The 22,227-nt window shown below is 36.8% G+C and overlaps 1 protein-coding gene across 1 annotated transcript in view; it reads right to left on the bottom strand.

Annotated features, from left to right (window-relative positions):
- Positions 1–49: 49 nt before the first annotated feature.
- The window catches only part of LOC113520142 (transmembrane protein 64), a 33,316-nt gene continuing 11,138 nt past the window's right edge, over positions 50–22,227 (bottom strand). Inside the window, exons 2-3 of the mRNA XM_052902995.1 lie at positions 7,250–7,405; positions 50–378 (exon numbers count right to left, since the gene is read on the bottom strand). Of these exons, the coding sequence (XP_052758955.1) occupies positions 250–378; positions 7,250–7,405 (285 nt within the window). The 3' untranslated portion in view covers positions 50–249. The remainder of the gene's footprint in view (positions 379–7,249; positions 7,406–22,227) is intronic.

Here is a 22,227-nt window from a genome sequence, read left to right on the forward strand (position 1 = left end):
ACATTGGAAATGTATATACTACCTACCTTATTAACTATTTCTGTTTTAATCTCTTCGCGACTCTCGACCAACCCTCTCGGAGGTAAAATGGCGATTAACATAATATCACATGGTTGTAACCCTTCAAATTCACACGTAGGTTTCATCTTCGCGGGCGTCGGTGGCGTGTCCAAAACACCCATCGATCAAACCCTAGCTCGACCGTTCATCGGAGACACTGTCCACATCGGTGGAAGCCCTGGCTGTCGGCTAGCTGATGGAGGAGCTGCTTGAGGTAGATATTGCTTCGCGGCTCATTTCCGCCGCCATTATTGCGATCGTGAGCTCCTTGCGGGCCTTCTGCACAACCCACACCATGAGGGTTATGCCGATTAGTATCTGTAATTTAGACAGATTCTAGTTAGAAGGTTATATTATTCAGACACGTGGCAGCGTATCAAGCCAAATCTAAGCCAAGAACTGCAGGTCTACTCTTGAATCTACTATCAATATCAACCCAATGCGTTGCCAAAGAGTTTTATAGTGCACTTATGAAACAACAGTTAGGAGTTAGGTTATAATTGGGAACGGTTTACAATAGTTTATATTGGCAAGTTATAATATGCATCTATCAGAACAATATGGAATCATTATATCGCTAGTATTGCAATACAAAAGTGCGATACGTCTCAATTTCAATATCGATTTATATGAAGTGAAAAACAGACAAAAGAAATATTTGCGTTATGAGTAACTTTAATGTAAAAAAAAAATTTGCATACATATGCAATATATGTCTGAGTTATTTTGCGGCAGACCCGAATTTTATAAGAATATTTACAAAACGTACGATCTCTACAAAATTAGTAAGGGATAGTAAAAAAAAAAGTACAACTCTGTTATATCTATGGTACTGTTCATGTCTTCACTTCCAATCAGGAGAGCCGTCAGCTTGTTTGCCATTCTAAGTTGCATAAAAAAAATCTTTTCTATTAAAAAAAATAAATCATTAATAAAGTCCGTTTTACAATTAGCAAAGATATCACGTAATACAAACAAAAAAGCTGTCAAATTGGGACATCTCTTCATCATCTGAGTTTGAATCCTGTCGAAATGAGTAGTCAAAATATTAATTTTTTTAATTAATAATAACAATAATGTATTTATTATCTCCAACAAACAGTTGTTCCAAAAGCTTCAAAGCCCTTTAAATAAAAAAAAAAAAACAAGGTACAATCTAAGAACAAGGAATCAAACTTTGGATACAATACAAAATTCGACATTTGTTTGTGAGAGCAGAGTCTGGTGTCTGAGTAAATTTAATGTCTATTTAAATAAGTTACCTAGTATATTATTTTTAAACTTTCGCATTGTTAACACATATTATAAATATATTACTGTCAACATTAAAAATTAGGTATGTAGGTACTTTTTTTTTAACTGGATGATAATAGAATGGTAACCCCGCCTGTGCTAACGGTATACGCTGGCGGGGCACCGGTGAGAGATGATAGGTGAGGATCAAAAGGCAGGTCAGTTAGCCCATCATGACGAATTCACTTGGGTTTGAACACGATAAATTCCAGGGAGAACCGCGAGGAGGTTAACTTAACAGGGTGTATTGCTAGCAATGGGGACACTAATCTCCATTATTACCAATCCCTTCTCCCCGGTATGTACTATAATATTTACATGTAATCGCGTCGTATTAAGTCCTGATAGTGTGTTTAAAAGTATTGTTTTAATTTAAATCCATTTGCCCTTGTTTTACAAGTTTGTACTGAGGGGAAAGCCAATGACTTTATTGTGGTGAGGAAAATGCGAAGTTTACTAATTAATATGTATAATATAATTGTGACTAGACGATGTGTGTATACTGGCCATGTGGTCCCGGCATAGAATGGACCACCCCTTCATTCCCATGGGGACCACCTCTTCTTTCACCCTGTATGCAAACCCCCTCCAGAGGGGGAGGGGAGGGGGAGAGTTATTGTTAGTAATGCGGATTACTACTCCCATTGCTAACAAAATACCCTAACAGGTCGACTCCCCGTGGTCCCCCCTGGCAACCATCGTGCTGAATTCAAAGTGTATTCATCACGATAGGCTAACTGACCTATCTTTTCGTTCTCACTTATCATCCCTCACTGGTGCCCCATCAACGTATACCGTTAGCGCTGACAGGGTTTCCATTCCATCTTCACCCATTAAAAAAAAAACCCTCGAGGGGGCAGTCCTATGTTAAATAAAATACTCTGTTATGTCCATGGTACTGTTCATGTTTATAGGCGATGGTTACCACTTTCCATCAGGAGGGCCGTCAGCTTGCTTGCCATTCTAAATTGTATAAAAAAAAAAACAACAGTTGGAATGATGATAATGATGAATCAATTTTTAAAATGACATTTCATAGAATTGTTTAATGACGAAATTTAACAATATTATTTCGTTACTATCAAATGTCAATATTATCAAGGGAGGTAAGCGCCCTCTATTCCTTGCCTTCAAGTATGATAAAGTACTAAACGATATGTTTGTCTAGATATCGAGAGTGATACCTAAATCTATATTATTTATAGCTATACACACGTATCAGTGCAAATAAAGTAAGTAGGTACAATTAATGTAATTTATAGGAATTTATTTTGTAAATATATATTTATTTTATATATGTTAGGAAAACAAGATTCAACAAGAACATTTAACCAGAGAGAGACTTTGTACAAAAGTCGTTTGACTTTGTACAGAAGTACCCACTTCTGTCCTATTCGTGTTTCAACCGTGAAGTAGTTGTGTTTGCATGGCTGTGTTTCGGTTTGAAGGGTGGGATGTGGCGTGAATTTACTCGGTACAGAGGAATAACACCTGAGTCCTCAGGAATGGCAACGCATGGAGGGCGTAACATGGGCGAAACAGTATACTCTGTTATGTCCATGGTCACTTATATACTGCTCAAGTCTATAGGCGACGGTTACCACTTTACATCAGGTGGGTCGTCAGCTTGTTTGCCATTCTAAGTTGTAGAAAAAAAAAGTCCACTTGATGGGAAACGGTAACCGTTCACTGCCACCTGGTTGAGATCGAAGTCATGAGTATCTTTTTCAACGAAATTGAGCATTTCTACAATCATACCAAGAACAAGAAATGCTGTAAGTCTTGCCACTGGTCTCACCACGCAATACCTTAATATTATTAATTCTGTGTGTAATTTGGTATAGGTTTTTATTTGGACTTTTCCTTTTCATACACTGATAGTCTATACATATAATAAAACTGTAGAAATCGAATGTCTGTACATAGAAAAAAAAAACCAAGTTAAAGGGATTATTAGAAGTGAAATAGAACACATACAGATTTTTTTTTCAATTTTTTTTGTTTCTCTGTCTGTTTGTACGAACTAATCTCCGAAACAGTTGGACCGGTGGACTGATGGTACTTTTTACTAATCTCCAAAAATTAAAGAGCCCCCATGGGATAGTTAAAAAACGCTTAGTACACAACCTACTTAAGTAATTTTGACCCAAAGCAAAGAGTGAGAACGACGCGTCATTTGTTAATTTTGGTCCAATATCCGCAGACATAATAAATAGGTAGGTACATACATCGATACATACTAAACAGGAATAACAAATACTACGTGGATAAAGTAGCGGTCATCAGCTAGTTAGGAGAATAAAACAGCACGTGCTTTGACCTTCATGTACATCTCTTACAACATTCTGGGGATGAAAAGGATTAGTGACATACCGTATTCAGAGATTAACTGTTTCATTATGAACACACTGGCCTACTCCTGTTTAATTTCACGAAGACATTTGGACGACCTCTTTGGCGATGTTTCAAATGTGGCGCCTACCTTATTCGTCCGCATTTTCTTTGAAAATATTTGAGTCTGAATTTAGTTTTCAAGTGTTTGTGTTTGCATTCTCAGTGCGTCAGTACACGAGTTGGTTATACTATGTCTAAGCTTGATATACCTAAGTAGATAGTACATATATACATTTGTTATCAAGTCTGTTAGTTTAATTCATATCGAAGTATGAATAAGTTATGCAAATAGTAGATTAGGCCTACATTAGCCTTCTGCAGCATAAAAAAAAGTTAATGAACCTGTCTCGTAGAAAAATGTTTTTAAAAAACCTACATAAATTGAGGTAGAGGAATTTTTATTCTAGTACCTATAGTGAATGTTAATTGCGCATGAATTAGCTCAAGAATTGCACGTGCACATTGGCAATGATATTCTTTTTCCTTAATGCCTATCTCTGTCTAACTATATTGGGTCATACTGATATCATGCGTCAAACAGACGATGGTTATGAAGCCTTGACTAGCCTTAATTGTGCAATAATGATATGTTAAAATGACCGTGTGGTCTCTGCATAGTATAGGCCACCCCTTGCTATCCCGTAGATGTCGTAAGAGCCGAGTAAGAGAGGGCGAGGGATGGGCAGCAGCGTCCCTCTTAAAACATCTCTACTTAAGTACATCTCAGGATGTACTTTCGACTCGTTTCTGGTCCAATTCGGGACCCTTAATCATGAGCGGCTGTGCCGCGAGCGAGAGCCTGACTGCGCGCATCGGCACGCTGAGCGCGATAACCAACAGTTATTACATTAAAATATAATGTGTGCATACGAAACTTTTAACAAAAGAAGATATTTCTGTAATAATTTTAACAAAACTTGGTTACCTTCTCATTGTCTTTTATCGAATCAGACTATATATGTCATCAATATTTAAGTAGACGGTTATGATAACTTCATGTGGTCATAGATTTTGTGTACAACGTGTTTTAATATTTTTTCCATCGCACTTCCGTATTAATCCCATATTTTTGTAAAGATTGGCGCTTTTCTTTGCGGAACAATGAATTGTTAGTTGCGAGATTTTAAGATTAATAAACGAAACAAGGTCATAATAATGGTCTTTTGTATCTAGTTTTATTTTACTTGTTTATTTAAACTTTAATACGCAGTAAAATTCTATAACTCAAACATAGTAACCACCCAGATAAAGGCAAAGTGATTTTTCTAAGAAATAGGTGCGCAATTTACGTTTAAAAGCTAGTTTGCTCAGAGTAGATCTTATGTCAAGCGAGAGTGCGTTCCAGTGTCTTAAGTTTTATTTTGTTGATATTCCCGAAGCGTTAAATTGGGTAATGGATCTAATTCTATTTTTATAGAGAATGCCAACGATGGAGATTCGAGACTTATCGCCTGTCTTGTTTTCATTTTTACACAATTACCCAAAAAAAGTGTTGTGGGTTCAGGGTTAATGGAGTTTGTGTATTCCAACACAACTTCTAAATACCTGAACAGATTTGAATGTGTGCGGTATCGTTAGAATCCTTACATCATCCCGAGTGACATTATATATTTTTGGAAATAATTTATTCAACAGTTCGTTTTGGTGGGACGGTTAAGTTTTTTAATTCGCAGAGCAATATACTCATCGCGTATGGGGTCCAATCCATTGAGATCTTTTGCACTTCCAGGGGATAGTAGGTTAGATGTTTAGACATCTAAGTACAAGAAATGACAGGGATCTTACTTTATAATTTTGATAGATTCTATGCTTCATAGTTAAAAGCTTATTATTTATGAGTGATTGATAATGTGGACAGTAATGGACGGATTTCCGCCATCGAATCTCAAATTAAAAAACTCCGTTCAAGCTGTATATACTTTTTACCTAAAACCGGCTGGAAACCGTATTTTGATGAGTGAAAATGGTATGGTAACCCCGCCTGCGCTAACGGGATACGCTGGCGGAGCACCAGTGAAGGGTGATAGATGAGAATGAAAACAGGCCAGTTAGCCCATCATAATGAATTCATCAGGAATTAACCATGATAGTTTCCAGGGGGAACCGCGAGGAGGTCGACCTGGTTGGGTATATTGCTAGCAATAGGATTCTCAGTCTCCATTACTAACAATCCTTTTCCCCCCGCTGGAAACCGTATTGGGACCCCAATAGTTTGGGGTAAATTGTTGTATTAGGCCAATATTACTGTTACTTTTGTGAGGATGTCGCCCTTCGTTGTCGTTTATCCAGTAATTCCATTATTCGATTTCCTGAAATAACGAAACTTCCTGTTCTTGAGGACTTTTCTTGCATTATAGACATATTACTTCGGAGCAGTTTTTGACGTTTTGACTACAGATATAGGGCTCTACTTAATTTTATATCATATTTTAGAGTAAAAGGACTTAATTTTATTTTTAATGCAGTTTGCCACTACGAGATAGATTATTTTTAGCTGATGGTTGTATACACTTTTTATATTTTCCTGAGAAATGATGTAGTAATAGCATGATATGAAGCTAACATTGTGGGTATACGTACATACGAGTACGTGGGTCATTTGGAATTATTTCCCACTAGGCACATAGAAGAGCGGGACACAAGCCAATAAAACGGCAGTTGTCATATCCCGTCTCAAATCATACGACGATTATTGTATGTAGTTATGGATACAATAATAATGCATATACGGTTATAGAATCCATGTACAGTTGCCATTTTTATAGACGATTGTTAATGGTGGGTCACTTCAACTGAGATAAGTTTGTGCGCAGTTTTTGGATATTGAAGAGACGTTAGGATACTAACGTATACGGAGAGTAGCTAAAAATGTTGTGTCGTAGTTGTAAAATATTAAATTTTACGATATTTTTATGTTCGGTTATCAGCAAAAGTTCGATATAAACACCAAAATTATACCTAACGTGATAAAATATAAATCAGTACATAATACTGGATCATATGTGAAAGAATATACTTGACATTAATTATTGTATAGTGTAGCCAAAAAATCAAGGTATCCACTTCTGTATCTGGTTGTCTTCTCAATATCGTCAGTCAGTTCAGTCGTCAGTTTATCTAGGAGGAAGACACTCCATGTTCCCGCAGGTACTCTCTACTCTAAAAATACCCTCCTTCACTGTGATATACTGTGACTATGATATACATCACAGTAAGGAAAGTGAGTGTAGAGTGGCCTTTTCAGCTGGCAAACTTTAAAAGTTACATAAACCACTTCAGTTCTGTCGAAATTCCTCGTTCTGGATCAAAAAATTGAAAAAATTGTGAGCATAGGTTTCTCTATAGTTCGTTGTACGACTTTTAATTCGTATTTTCATAAAGTTTGGAGTTTTGTCATTTATTTGCTATTGACTAAAATGATGTAGAAACATGTTGCGAGGGTATCTATACTGTACCTAGATATATTGATAAATGAAAAAAAAAGAGCATATTGCCACCTCACCTGGAAAGCGAAAACTATGTACCCTGTGAGATGTGACTCGTGCAGTACATCGTTCATAGAACGCAGCGTGGAGCCCAGGTACACGTTGATGACCTGAGCGGGCAGGAGGCCCAGCATCGTCGCTATATGGTATCCACAGCCTCGGATGTCGCTTACCTGCGTAAATAGACGTTCACTTTGATCAATCATATATTTTTTTATACCATTGGGAATGAAAATCACTAAAATAGTATAGATAATATATAATAATATCTATGTATTTCAATTATAGTATCTATATATTATTTTTGATGGGTGAAAATGGTATGGTAACCCCGCCTGCCTAACGGGATACGCTGACGAAGCACCAGTGAAGGGTGATAGATGAGAATGAAAACAGGCCAGTTAGCTCATCATAATAAATTCATCAGGAATTAACCATGATAGTTTACAGGGAGAACCGCGAGGAGGTCGATCTGGTTGGGTATATTGCTAGTAATGGGATTCTCAGTCTCCATTACTAACAATCCCTTTCCCCCCAGTATATATATATGCACAATAACGGATGTATTAACGTTACTCTATAAATTTGTGAAGTATACAGGTTTGGCGTATACTTTACAAATTTTTACAAAATCAAATAGTTAAATCAAAATGAAAATTTCATGGAGATAAAATGATTGCGTTGTCGCAGACGCTGGCCGTGTGAGAATAGTAGGTGGTGCGCGGTGCAGGAGGAACTATATAAATGCACGCACATCAAATTGCTAAATAGGCCGTTTATTTTTGAATCTTAAAGAATATTAGTACAGTACTATCATTTATACTATTATATTACTAGAATTTACTGGACTATATTACTAGAATTTACTGGGTACAGAGGAATAAGACCTGAGTCCTCAGGAATGGCAACGCATGGGGGGTATCATGGGCGAAACAGTATACTCTGTTATGTCCATGGTACTGCTCATGCCTATAGGCGACGGTTACCACTTTCCATAAGGCGGGCCGTCAGCTTGTTCGCCATTCTAATTTGTATAAAAATACACGCCAAAATATCAGCCTTACTAAAATGTATTTAAAAGTTACACAAACAAATATTGCACCCGTGCAAAGCCAGGGCATGCCGCTAGTGATTGATAACAGAAAAAAATATATTGAACAAGTGTTATCGAATGTCAGGTTGTAAACGGACGGACAATGTTTGCCCGCGATAACATTTTGGGAATTATAAGGGTTATCTTGAAATGTAAACAGTTAACGATGTCTATACGCACGGTAGAAGCACCATTATCATTATTATCTATTAACCTGTGGACTATAGTTAAATAAATACAAGTGTATAAGGTTCTTTAAATCGAGCACCTCTGCTTGCTTGGGTAACTCTGTCCCGTTCGTGTTTCAACCGTGAAGCAGTTGTGTTTGCATGGCTGTGTTTCAGTTTGAAGGGTGGGATATGGCGTGAATTTACTGGGCACAGAGGAATAACACCCGAGTCCTCAGGAATGGCAATGCATGGGGGGTATTATGGGTGAAACAGTATACTCTGTTATGTCCATGGTACTGGTCATGTCTATAGGCGACGGTTACCATTTTCCATCAGGTGGGCCGTCAGCTTGTTTGCTATTCTAAGTTGCATAAAAAAAACCTTTTTTAAAAAAACTGTATTAAGTTACACTTATAAAAAAATATCTGAAAAAAAAGGATCTTGATATTTCATAATAGTTCATTTTTATTTTGAACTAGCGGCCCGTCCGATATTTTTAACATTTCCCTTCTCTGCTCTTTTCCTATTGATCGTAGCGTGATGAAAAGTATACTATAACCTGCCCAGGAGTACGAAGAATAATTGTATCAAGTTTCGTTAAAATCCGTTGAGCAGTTTTTGTTTCTATAACAAACATACAGACAGACAAAAATTTTACTGATTTTAGGCATCAGTATCGATCACTAGTCACGCTCTGATAGTTATTTTGGAAATATATTTCATGTACAGAATTGACCTCTCTACAGATTTATTATAAGTATAGATTTTTCTATAACATTTTAAAGACTGGCCGTGTCGTCCCGGCATAGAATAGGCTACCCCTTCCTTTTCCGTGGGTGTCGTAAGAGCCGACTAAGGGAAAGCGAGGAATGGGCAGCAACGTCCCTTTAAAAATATCTCTAAAGCCTAACTGCGGTTGCCTGACAAGCGTGGCAACTACTGGCAAAACTCCCTAAGGGGGAGGCTTATTATTATATAAGGCTTCAGCAGTGGACAGTTAAAAGCTGATATGATGACGATGATGATGATTTTAAAGAAGCAGGAAATAATAATTTCCTCTCCCTGCCGATGACCCGAATGATTGCATGACAATTCGGTATATTTTGTTCGTTTCGTGACGTGTTCGTTAAATTAATGGTATATGTTGGCTCGCAGGTTTGCCCGTTGTAGTGAAGAAGTAAAAATCACACTCTTCAAAGTATACTGCCAAACATTCTACACGAGCAGCCTGTGGGTCAACTGCACGCGGGCCTCACTCAGTGCCCTACGAATCCAGTATAATAACAGTTTTAGAGTGCTGTTGGGGCTACCTCGCATTTGTAGCGCCTCCAGCATGTTTGCTCAATCTCGCGTAGATGACTACTACGCTATAAGGAGAAAGAGGACTGCATCATTGCTACACAGGGTTAGGACAAGCACCGACAGCATTCTAAAAGTAATAGGCGAGAAATATAACTCGCCTATAATTGGGCATTTCATTCAGATGCTGATCTAGTCGGCTGGCTCACATCTGGGTGAACCGCTTTAATTAATTTGCTTTTCTTTTTTACTAACATAGTTTGTAAGAAAACTGTTACTAACAAAAAGGACCAAATTGTAATCTGAATAATAAAGTATATTATTATTATTATAATAAAACGAAAATTACGTTTTTTAGAGTAAAAGAGTTCACTAAATTGTTTTATTTGTATCCACTTAGCAATTTAAATCGAAACATTATCCTTGCAGAAAGTTGTTTATTATCATGAATACTAGAAAATAGAATAAATTTCTTCAAGGAAACAAACATGGTTGCTAAATATAAAAATAATTTCCCCATCTTTTATAGAAAACGCGTAATCACGTGAAAGATTTATTAAAAAAAAATTCTTGTAAAATAATAAAAAGCAAAGAGTATAAAAAAGTTTAATCATTAAACGGCGTATATAATAAAAGTTCATTTGAATGAAACCGTGGTCATGGTAAGTAAAAAAAGTTCGCGGTTTAATAATTTCCCTAAGGGGCAGCGCAAACGTGGCCACTTTAGTGTTGTGTTGGATACACGCAAACGGCGAATGTCACTGAATATTTTATTGATCAAATCGACCTCTACGTGCAAAGACACAGGCGGTGCTGTTTCAAGTTGCTTCTATTCTGTTTGAATTACACAATAAATTCAATATAAGCGATTGGGGGAAAACGGGTTGTTAGCAATGGAGTTTGATAGCCCCATTACTAGCAATATATCAGGTCGACCTCCACGTGGTTCCCCCTGGAAACCATAGTGAAGGGTGAAAATGGTATGGTAACCCCGCCTGCACTAACGGGATACGCTGGCAGAGCACCAGTGAAGGGTGATAGATGAGAATGAAAACAGGTCAGTTAGCCCATCATGATAAATTCATAAGAAATTAACCATGATAGTTTCCAGGGAGAACCGCGAGGAGGCCGACCTGGTTGGGTATATTGCTAGCAATGGGATTCTCAGTCTCCATTACTAACAATCCCTTTCCCCCAGACAAAATGGTTTTGCTAGCGAGTCCATGAAATAGAGTATAACGGCAACATGCGCTATCTTGTTCTTTCTTATTATTGTTTAGAAGGCAAAAGTCCCAGTTGCGGTTACTATTCGGTTGTCGTTATCAACCACATCCACTACAATTTCTAGCGACAGTGTCCCGTGTTAACAAAAAGTTTCTACGTTTACGCGGCGCCTAAGTCAATGTTTTAATAACGATATTGCGTGCTTAGAAAACATACTTGAGCCCCGCGACGTAGAACAAAAGCAGTTAAATATGAACAATAACTAGCTAACTGGAGCACGGGAGCTCGTTAACGTTTGTCGTGAATCAAACTTTTAGTTAAAAGGGGCTAATATTTTAGTACTAGCGCCTTAAATCAGGTTATGTCACGCATACATTAAAAAAATAACCTTAGGTTGTTTTTTTAATGGGGTGAATGTGGAACGGGATTATGGGCTATTTTTTATCAAGTAAATGAAATCTCGGATAAAAACATTACCAGAGGGAGACTTTGTACAAAAGTCGATTGTTTGGGTACCTCTGTCCCATTCGTGTTTCAACCGTGAAGCAGTTGTGTTTGCATGGCTGTGTTTCGGTTTGAAGGGTGAGATATGGCGTGAATTTACTGGGTACAGAGGAATAACACCTGAGTCCTCAGAAATGGCAACACATGGGGGGTATCATGGGCGAAACAGTACACTCTGTTATATCCATGGTACTGCTCATGTCTATAGGCGACGGTTACCACTTTCCATCAGGTGGGTCGTCAGCTTGTTTGCCATTCTAATATCCAAGAATATTGGTTGGAAGAAGTAAACAAGATAAAACTGCACTTTTCCATTGATATTTCCTATGAGTGCATAAAGCTAGGATTAGCAGAGGCATACCATCATCAACATTTCAGCTATTATTCGTCCACTGCTGGACATAGGTCTCATAGACCGCCATCAGGAACAGTCCTGAGCCACCTGTATCCACTGACTCCCTGCAATGCATTTGAGGCATACCATATACAGGTAAAATCGAAAATATTACATATTAACTGTTTTATTTTGATATATTAAAAAAAATCTTCGCGAAGCAAAATCTACTTGTACGGACGATTTCTAAATTCAAATTTATGCTGCGTAAAAAAAAAGACAGATTCAATGGTCACAAAATCGTAAAAAGAATTGTAAAATCGGTTCAAGATTGGCGACGAAGTACGGGTAATCATGTAACACAGTTGTAAAATAAAAAAAAATACATTTGACAAACATTATTTTTTTATTTTACCCGTGTGATCCTGACATAGAATGGGCCATCCCTTCCTTTCCTGTAAGTATGGTAAGAAGCGATTAAGGGTATTTTTTGTTTGAGGGACGAGCAGCGGTGTCTCTCTTAAAAACGTCACTAAAGCCTAACGGCGGTTGCTGGAAAGGGATTGTTAGTAATGGAGACTGAGAATCCCATTGCCAGCAATATACCCAACTAGATCGACCTCCTCGCGGTTCCCCCTGGAAACTATCATGGTTAATTCCTGATGAATTCATCATGATGGGCTAACTGGCCTGTTTTCATTCTCATCTATCACCCTTCACTGGTGCTCCGCCAGCGCATCCCGTTAGCGTAGGCGGGGTTACCATACCATTTTCACCCATCAAAAATAAAAAAAGGCGGTTGCTAAGTATGGCAACTACCAGCAAAAATCCCTAGGAGGCCTCTGTTCAGCAGTGTACAGTTAACGGCTTATATAATAATAATAAAAAAAAATATGGCCTCGTTACAAAACAATTTCCCCGGTCCACTTAGCGTATGGATAATGCAAAAAAAACAAAGAATACATAATGGGTAACTATACAGAGTCGCGTCACAGAATAAACAGCAATCATTTACAGTACACCGCATTCTTGACAGTATGCAAATAAAAATTGTAAGGGCTTTTGTAGACTGCGATACTATTAGGTTGGTGTTACATTTAAGTACAACTTAAAGAGGAGATTCTTTCTCAGTTCGATAGTTTTTTTAGTATTTTCGATAATTGTTCAATCCTGTCACGAATTTCGATTGAATGAGTTATTTTTTGTGCGTATAGAAATCCACGCTTCTATATTTTATACACACACACACACACACACGATTTAACGTTCTAAATTCAAATAGGATTTTAAACTGGACGTCTACCATGAAACGAAATTTCGGATTTTTCGGACTCAATTTTGTGTTTTTGTTTATACAGAAATCGACCCCGTAAATCCTACCATAAAATACCAAAGGAACGATATATTGATATAGTTTTTAAACGGCAAATATAATGTAATTTTAACATTTTTAACATTAAATTTGTATTTCGTTTGGCTTCGAAATTTCGGATAACATATCATAATAGGGCCTCTAAATGTGAAAATGAATCATCTCGTCACTCATAGGTGCAATTCATGCGTTTAAATCTAAACTTATAAAGAGAAAAGATTTGACTTTTTAAATAAACTCAAAAAATATGTAAACTATTTTAAAAATTCTTTCACCTATAGAAAACTACACCTACTATCAATTAAGTGGTAACAATTACAGGGGTACCCTGCATTTTAGTTGTATTTTATATGAGAGGACTGGCTGAAAACCAGCGCTGTGCAGCTGTACACATTGCGACACTCACAGCATCAGTTGAGCCGGTTCCTATTGCCTAGTATGGAACACTTCTTGTATATGTATTTTCTATATTTTATATTGTGATAGTGTGTTTACTGGCAATAAATGTTTTCTATTCTAGGCTCTATCTTATTAAAAAGAAAAACTACGCGAAGCCGGGGCGGGTACATAATAATAGGTATGTACCTTGTGCTGTGTACGGTCGTGTTATTCTTTTCAATCGAATTCACAAAGTATGAGGGAGACTTTGTACAAGTCGATTGCTTGGGTACCTCTGTCCCATTCGTGTTTCTACCGTGAAGCAGTTGTGTTTGCATGGCTGTATTTAGGTTTGAAGGGTGGGATATGGCGTGAATTTACTGGGTACAGAGGAATAACATCTGAATCCTCAGGAATGGCAACGCATGGGGGGTATCATGGGCGAATCAGTATACTTTGTTATGTCCATGGTACTGCTCATGTCTATAGGCGACGGTTACCACTTTCCATCAGGTGGGCCGTCAGCTTATTTGCCATTTTAAGTTGTATAAAAAAAAATGTTTATAAAAAACATCTGTAGACGATTCTATCAGAGCCAGCATTGAAGGCGTCCTAGAATATCGTCCGGGCGCTAGAAATTAGTGCTATGTGCTCAAAATAGTTATAACTAAATGTGCTCGCTTCGTCATTCATTTGACGTTTTTAGGTATAGGAATGAGACATTTGACGATACTAAAATAGTTTATTATTTACTAAACCACAGATAAAATTATGTTATTATTATAAAATATTATATTATTATTATAATACATATAAATACACTTTCTTTTTTCTCAATGTCCTCTACCCAAAGGTTGTCTGGAAGAAATCGCTCAGCGATAAGTCTCTGTTTTGTCAATCGACTTCAAATTTGACTTTTAAAATAAAAAAAAGAGGAGATTATCAATACGTTATTTTTTTAATATTTGTTACTTCATAACTCTGTCAGTTCTAAACCGATTTGTAATATTATTTTTTATATCTGAAAGGATAGACCTACTTACAGATTGATCGCGTAGAAATTTTATCAAAATTTGCTTCAATTTACTTTTTATATCAAAATAACTGGTTTTGTTACAATTCAAGTCGGTTTTTTTGTAAGACATAATATTTAATTACTTTTGAGTATTATATATATTTTTTTTTATTTTTTTTTTTTTTGATTATTTTTTTACTCTATTAATGAATACTAACATAGTTTTAATGTTACATTTATTAGCATACTCGTTATACATCTCTATTATTATTCTGTTCACATCAAAGAGTTTGTTATGATTATCATTGTGTTGAAGTTTGATGGAATATAATTATAAACCAAGATCGAATACTATGTGGGAGGATTCTCCGTAATCCATCCAAAACACTGAACTCCCGGTGGAGTTTAGGTGTTCGCAAAGTGGTTATTTTCACGAGATATTTTTAGATTGCACGTGACATAAAAGCAAAATTCATACGTCACTATTCACATGTCAAAATCTCAATATCACGCCGTACCAGTACCGTTTTATGTGTCGAAAAAAGTGTCAAATAATCTCAAATTGTTATAAAAAAAATATACACGACGATCTCCTCCTCTCTCCTACTCCTCTATGGTCAGTCGTTTAAAAACATTGATAAATTGAGAAATTGTAGTTGCCTCTTGTAATTAGTTAAAATAATAATAAATAGATTTATTTACTCTTCACAATTCATCACAGTGAAATACAATGAGACATGCTTATATTAAGGTAATCAAATTATAAATATAATTGTGAGAGACTGGTGCCTGAGACAGGTATAAGAATACCTGTATTACAGGTCACCAGGGCCTCACTCCGCAGGGTTACTTACTAAGTACTTGTAATATAATAAGTGAATTCAATGTAATAAATATAATTTATAGGAAGAGATAATTAATTATAATTTAATCTGGAAGTTGTGTGTGTGTGCGTGTGCGTGTGTGTGTGCGAGTATAACATAATTAGTTTTCAAACAAAGTCTAAGTACTCCTTATCTCAATTCTCTCCAATTCTTTTTCTCTACTGTTTAAACTATTGATAACATTTTTTATCTAATACTTTATGTATTTGTTTAAATATAATCTTATATACATTTAAGAGGCGGCTAAGATAGCGCGAGGGATGGACAGCAGCGTCCCTCTTAAAATATCTCTAAAGCCAAACTACGATATCCAACCCGCTTGCCAAGTGTGATATCTATTGGCAAAACTTCTCAAGGGGGAGACTTATGTTTAGCAGTGGGCAGTTAAAGTACCAGCCTTTGATGTTTGTTTAATTATGTATACTCTGTATTATTAGTTGTATTAGATAGTTCATTTTTATTTTCAATGGGTGAAAATAGAAACCTGTGCTATCGGTAGATGCTAGCGGTGCACCAGTGAGAGATGAGGATTAAAGCAAGTCAGTGAGTCCACTGTGATAAATTTCACAAGAATAAACCATGATGGTTTCCAGGGGAAACCGCGTGGTGGTCACCCTGATATGCCCATATTGCTTGCAATGAGATTGTTAGATGTCCATTACTAACAATCCATTTCCTCTTGATAGTGCATGTGTTATAATAATAATGAATCCCAGGTATATTCATCGCGATGGGCTAACTGATGCTTGCCATTTTGTTTTCACCTATCATCCCTTACCGGTGCTCCGCCATCGTATACCATTAGCGCAGGAGGGAACACCATTCCATTATCATTCATTAAAAAAAAACATGAGCGGCATTATATTGTGGATAACAAAGAAACGTGTATGGCACCTCAATCCCACGGTCTTATGATGTTTACCGGCTTATGGGTAAAAATAACCGTGTGAATTAGCACCAACACTGTAGTATATTGCAATATAATGTAGTAGAAAGAAAACCGCATGAGTATGGGGAACAAGACATAAACAAATTCTACTAAACACATCACACAGCGTTCATCTAGTCTCAAACTAAGAAGAGCTTTTCTTAACAGATGATGATGGAATAGTAACCTCGCCTACACTAACGATATACGCTGGCGGGACACCAGCGAGGGATGATAGGTGAGGATGAAAAAGTAGATCAGTTAGGCCTTCATGATAAATACACCACGGAATGGAATTTATCACGATGGTTTTCAGGAGAGACCATAGGGAGTCGCCTTAGATGGCATAGGCATTAGGGCATATTGCTAGCAATGGAACTACTATTTCTTATTATTAACAATCCCCCTCCCCTAGCAGAGCTTGTATTATGAGTAACTAACTGAAATACTTATATATGTAATTGTTTAATAAATATATACTTATTATTCATAGAAATCATTCAGATCAATACGGACAGTCATACGCACGAATACAAATGTTTGTATTACGGGGGGATCGAACCTGCAACCGTTGGAAGGTAGGGTCCTGTCACGGTATATTGCTAGCAATGGAACTGGTAGTCCGCATTACTAACAATCCCTTCCCCCCACTTATGTGTAAGCTAGGATGTAATCTATCCGTGTATCAAATTTAATTTAAATCCGATGTAACTCCTTGGATTTAAATATAAATTTGATACATAGAAACTATAAATGAAAGAAAGAATAATAAACATCCATTTATACATCCACCCATCTATCCTTAGAAACTTTCACATTTTAGATTTTTTTTATTGTTAAACAAGCTGACGGCCCACCTGATGGAAAGTGGTAACCGTCGCCTATAGACATGAGCGACGCAATGGTCATAACAGAGTATACTATTTCGCCCATGATACCCCCCATGCGTTGCTATTCCTGAGGTCTCAGGTGTTATTCCTCTTTACGCTGTAAATTCACTGCAATATCCTATCCTTCAAATCCTTCAAATAATCTATGTATATGAAAAATCTAAGATATTTTCAAAAACAATTTACTTAATAACAATCAAAAATATTGTTAGAGGAATCATGAAATATACATATAGTTTAAACCTTTAAAATACAAATAAATGTGTTACTAATCCCATTTGCCGGGTGTTTGTTTGATAAATTTTAACAAAACTTGGTTTGTTTACCTTCCCATACCTATCCATTAGACTCGATTCAAATAGATTTCACATACACGTGCAAAATTATACGTACAACAACGTACAAACAAACCTTGGAGTTAGTCGAAGTTAGCATGATGTTCTAATTTGATAACATTTTAGTGACAAATATGCGGAAGAATTGAATAAGTTAATTATATGAGACATTAATATCTTTATATATAATATTAATACGTGAAATAAGAAGCGAAACCTGGATACTATTGTGTTTAATTCCAGGTGAATTCATCACGAGGCGACAAGTATTTTTTTTTGATGGGTGACAATGGTATGGTAACCCCGCCCGCGCTAACGGGATACGCTGGCGGAGCACCAGTGAAGGGTGATAGATGAGAATGAAAACAGGCCAGTTAGCCCATCATGATGAATTCATCAGGAATTAACCATGATAGTTTCCAGGGGGAACCGTGAGGAGGTCGACCTAGTTGGGTATATTGCTAGCAATGGGATTTCTCAGTCTCCATTACCAACAATCCCTTTCCTCCCAGATAAGCAATTTGTGATACAAGATACAACACACTCTGCCTACAGATGCAACAATCAGCGATATATTCACCAAAACAGTATATTTCGTAACGTTATAGTATTCTGTGAAGTCAATGGTGTTGTTTATGTTAGTTTATGAGTCTTTCATGTGGCGGTTAGCCTATTTGGCACTACTTGGTAAAATACGCATCGTGAAATCGTCTAATTGAACGTTTTTCCCAAATACACATGTGGATTGAAATAATAATATGGCAAAATCTTAGCTTATATAGATATTTGTAGTGTTTCCATACAAATGCTTTGAGAAAAGCGGGTCAACTATTTCATACAATTTTGGGTGATAAATAATTAAGAGTGTTTCCTTTATAACTTCTACTACATTTATTTTATTTTATAATTTTTGCATCTTTTTAATGCGTAAAAGTTCATTTTTGTTATTAAATAATTAAATATAGATACGTCAAGATACTTGTGTGCGTAAGTATATAGAATACTGATTAAAAAAAAAAAAACGACAAAAGTTGACCCATTTTTGAGGATCGATGGTCTATATATATAATCTAAGAATAAAACAAAATAACCTTATCTATCAACATAGCGCATCCAGCTGTGACATTAAATACAGCATGGGAGCAATTGTTTTATTATAATATATTGGATGGAAATGATAATGGTCTGCGAGCCTAACTAAAACAAAAACAATGTGTTATCAGCAAATATTATAAACATTACAAATCCTAATCAATTAAAACCCCAAAATATTTTATTAAATTACGCACAAATCCATTGTCAGATAAGGATGTGTTAGAGCTTCAATGAGATTATTTGGAGTCTTTTAATTCAATTCAATTCAGTCGATAACAATATTATATTGTGTTGAATATTTAAATATATACTTTTTTTTTATTCGTATAATATTTATTTTTTATTTTACTTTTACTTGTGTCACTGCTGAGATACACGTGTTCTATAAGCGCTCTTTTTATTGCTGGATGTTTTTGACTTCACCCAAAAATTCCCCAAAATCATTGTGAAACTGTCAATGTGGATAGGATCTATTTTCTTTTTTTTTATGCAACTTAGAATGGCAAACAAGCTGACGGCCCGCCTGATGGAAAGTGGTAACCGTCGCCTATAGACATGAGCAGCACTATGGACAACAGAGTGTACTGATTCGCCCATAATAATGCGTTGCCATTCCTGAGGACTCAGATGTTACTGCTCTGTGTCCTGTAAATTCACTGCCATATCCCACCTTTCAAACCAAAATACAGCCATGTAAACACAACTGTTTCGTGGTAAGAACACGAATGGAACAGAGGTGCACGAGCAAACGACTTTTGTACAAAGTCTCCCTCTGGTATAATACAAAGTATTAACAAAGTAACCAAGGACAAAATTGTCTCTGTGTTCGCTCAGGATAGTGTGGTCATATTTTGTGTTATTATTTTACTAATAAAATATTGTAATTAGACGATGTCTCTACACAGAAGATATTTAAGAACAGAGGATTTTCTTTTTGATGGGTAAAAATGGATTGGTAACTCCACCTGCGCTAACGGGATATGCTGGCGGAGCACCAGTGAAGGGTGATAGATGAGAATGAAAACAGGCTAGTTAGCCCACCATGATGAATTCATCAGGAATTAACCATGATAGTTTCCAGGGGGAACCGCGAGAAGGTCGACCTAGTTTATATTGCTAGGGTATATTGCTAGCAATGGGATTCTCAGTTTCCATTACTTATTATTAAGGGATTGTTACCTTTCCCCTCTAGAACAGAGGATTATGAGAGGACTCATAGGGGCAATAAAAGCCAAAACTATATTTTTTAGAAATTATGGCTCTATATCTAAATGTTTGTTCTGACATCATGTAAAAACTACTGCACTTAATTGGTTACAGTTTTGATAGTTATGTGCCGGAAGGTCTAACTTAAAATGTCTTCCATTTTAATACGCCATTTAAGTGATCTAACCCCAACTTGTAAAATGCACAGAGTAACGAGTGAAAGGATTGTAAAAAAAAAAGAAGAATTACGGTAAACTTAATATTAATTTTAGTGTATTTATTTTACCAGAATTACAGGGCTTCTTAATGAATTTTGTAGACTGTATTTAGACCAGACTTCTATTGCTCGTTGAACTTGATCTGAATCTACAGGCGGCGCGACATTTCGACGCCGTCTTATCGACTGGCACTAATATCAAAGAAGTTTATATAGCCATGTAATAAGATTATGTATAAGATTGGGCGCCAAGTTGGACAATTTGAGGAGAAGCTTTATCAATTTGTGAAAATGGAACGGAAACCCCGCCTACGCTATTGGTATACGCTGGCGGAGTACTAGTGCGGGATGACAGGTGAGAATGAAGTCAGATCAGTTGGCGCAATTTGGCGGATTCACTAGGAATCAACCACGATGATTGCGGGGAAAGGGATTGTTAGTAATGGAGACTAAGAATCCCATTGCTAGCAATATACCCAATCAAGTCGATCTCCTCGCGGTTTCCCCTGGAAACTATCATGGTTAATTCCTAAATGAAATTCATCATGATGGGCTAACTGGCCTGTTTTCATTCTCATCAATCATCCTTCACTGGTGCTCCGCCAGCGTATCCCGTTAGCGCAGGCGGGGCTATAATTCCATGTTCACCCATAAAAAAAAACCACGATGATTTCCAGGGGGATTGCGCGAATGTCCGGCGGACTAGGTATATTGTTAGCAACAAACACCCCCTCGGTAATCGGTAATCGGTGTAATCGATTTTTTTTTTATGGAATCTTATTGTTTATACTGGTAGAGAGTAACTATATACTATACTATAAGAGGTTAATGATATCGATTCTTCTGTTCAAACTTTTTGCCCGCTAGTTCGTACGCTTAGATTTCAGAAGTAGCAAAACCAATGAAATAGAACACTTTCTGATGTCGTGTCATGATAAATAAATCGCCATGTAGTTCCCGGCATAGATTGGGCCACCTCTTCCTTTTCCGTGGGTGTTGTAAGAGGCAATTAAGAGAACTTATGGTCGAGGGACGGGCAGTAGTGTCCCTCTTAAAACATGACCAAAGGCCTGGCTGCAGTTCAACAATGGACAGTTAACGACTGATATAAAAATATATATAAAAAAACATAATAAATAACTTAATATCTGTATTAAAAATGAATGTACGAAAGCATAACTTATATATATATATATATATATATATATATATATATATATATATAATATTAGAATAATTGATGCTTATTATGGTCTGTCGCAGCTCCTTGGCAATAGTATGGTGTATGCGAGTGAAAGTGTTACAAGGAAATAAACAGAAACCAGATCCAAGTGGTGGTACTGCAACCAGTTATGTAGATACGCCGTCTGACGCATTGCCTGCTGTGTCCTTAGTATTTATTCAGATTAGATAGTCCTCATCTAGAGATGTTTAATGCAAACGGTTATATTTTACGTCTTATTTCATGCTTCCTCCTGTCTCATTCTATCATTTTATAGATCCTATGCAATAGCTTTACGACATCTCACAGTTTAAAATATCTATAGTCTACTGGTTCCAGATATTTGTACCAAATACCGTTGCAAGCAAACTCATACGCATACTTGTCGACGAATAACAGTTGTACAATTAGGTCTTGCATCATGTTTTATACAGTGTCCAAAGACAGATCCATCAAGATGTTTTTTTTTTATTTTTTTAATGGTTGACAATGAAATGGTAACCCCACCCGCGCTATCGGTATACACCGGCGGGACACCAGTGAAGGATGATAGGTGAGGATGAAGTAGGTCAGCTAGCCCATCGTGACGAATTCGACAAGAATTGTTCAGTTCAGTTCCAGGGGAAACCACGTGGAGGTCGACCTAATAAGGCATATTGCTAGCAATGGGGCTGTTAAACTCTATTGCTAACAATCCCTTTCCCACCCCATCAAGATGGGTTAGGACACGTGCCACAAAGGCATTGAACAGAATGCCCAAAGACAGATCCATCAAAATGTGTCCGGACACATGCCAGTGAGACATATTCAAGTATAGTGTAAGCTTTAC

This window comes from Galleria mellonella, unplaced genomic scaffold, assembly GCF_026898425.1.
Source record: "Galleria mellonella isolate WM207_F2 unplaced genomic scaffold, CSIRO_AGI_GalMel_v1 utg99, whole genome shotgun sequence".
NCBI classification, from domain to species: domain Eukaryota; kingdom Metazoa; phylum Arthropoda; class Insecta; order Lepidoptera; family Pyralidae; genus Galleria; species Galleria mellonella.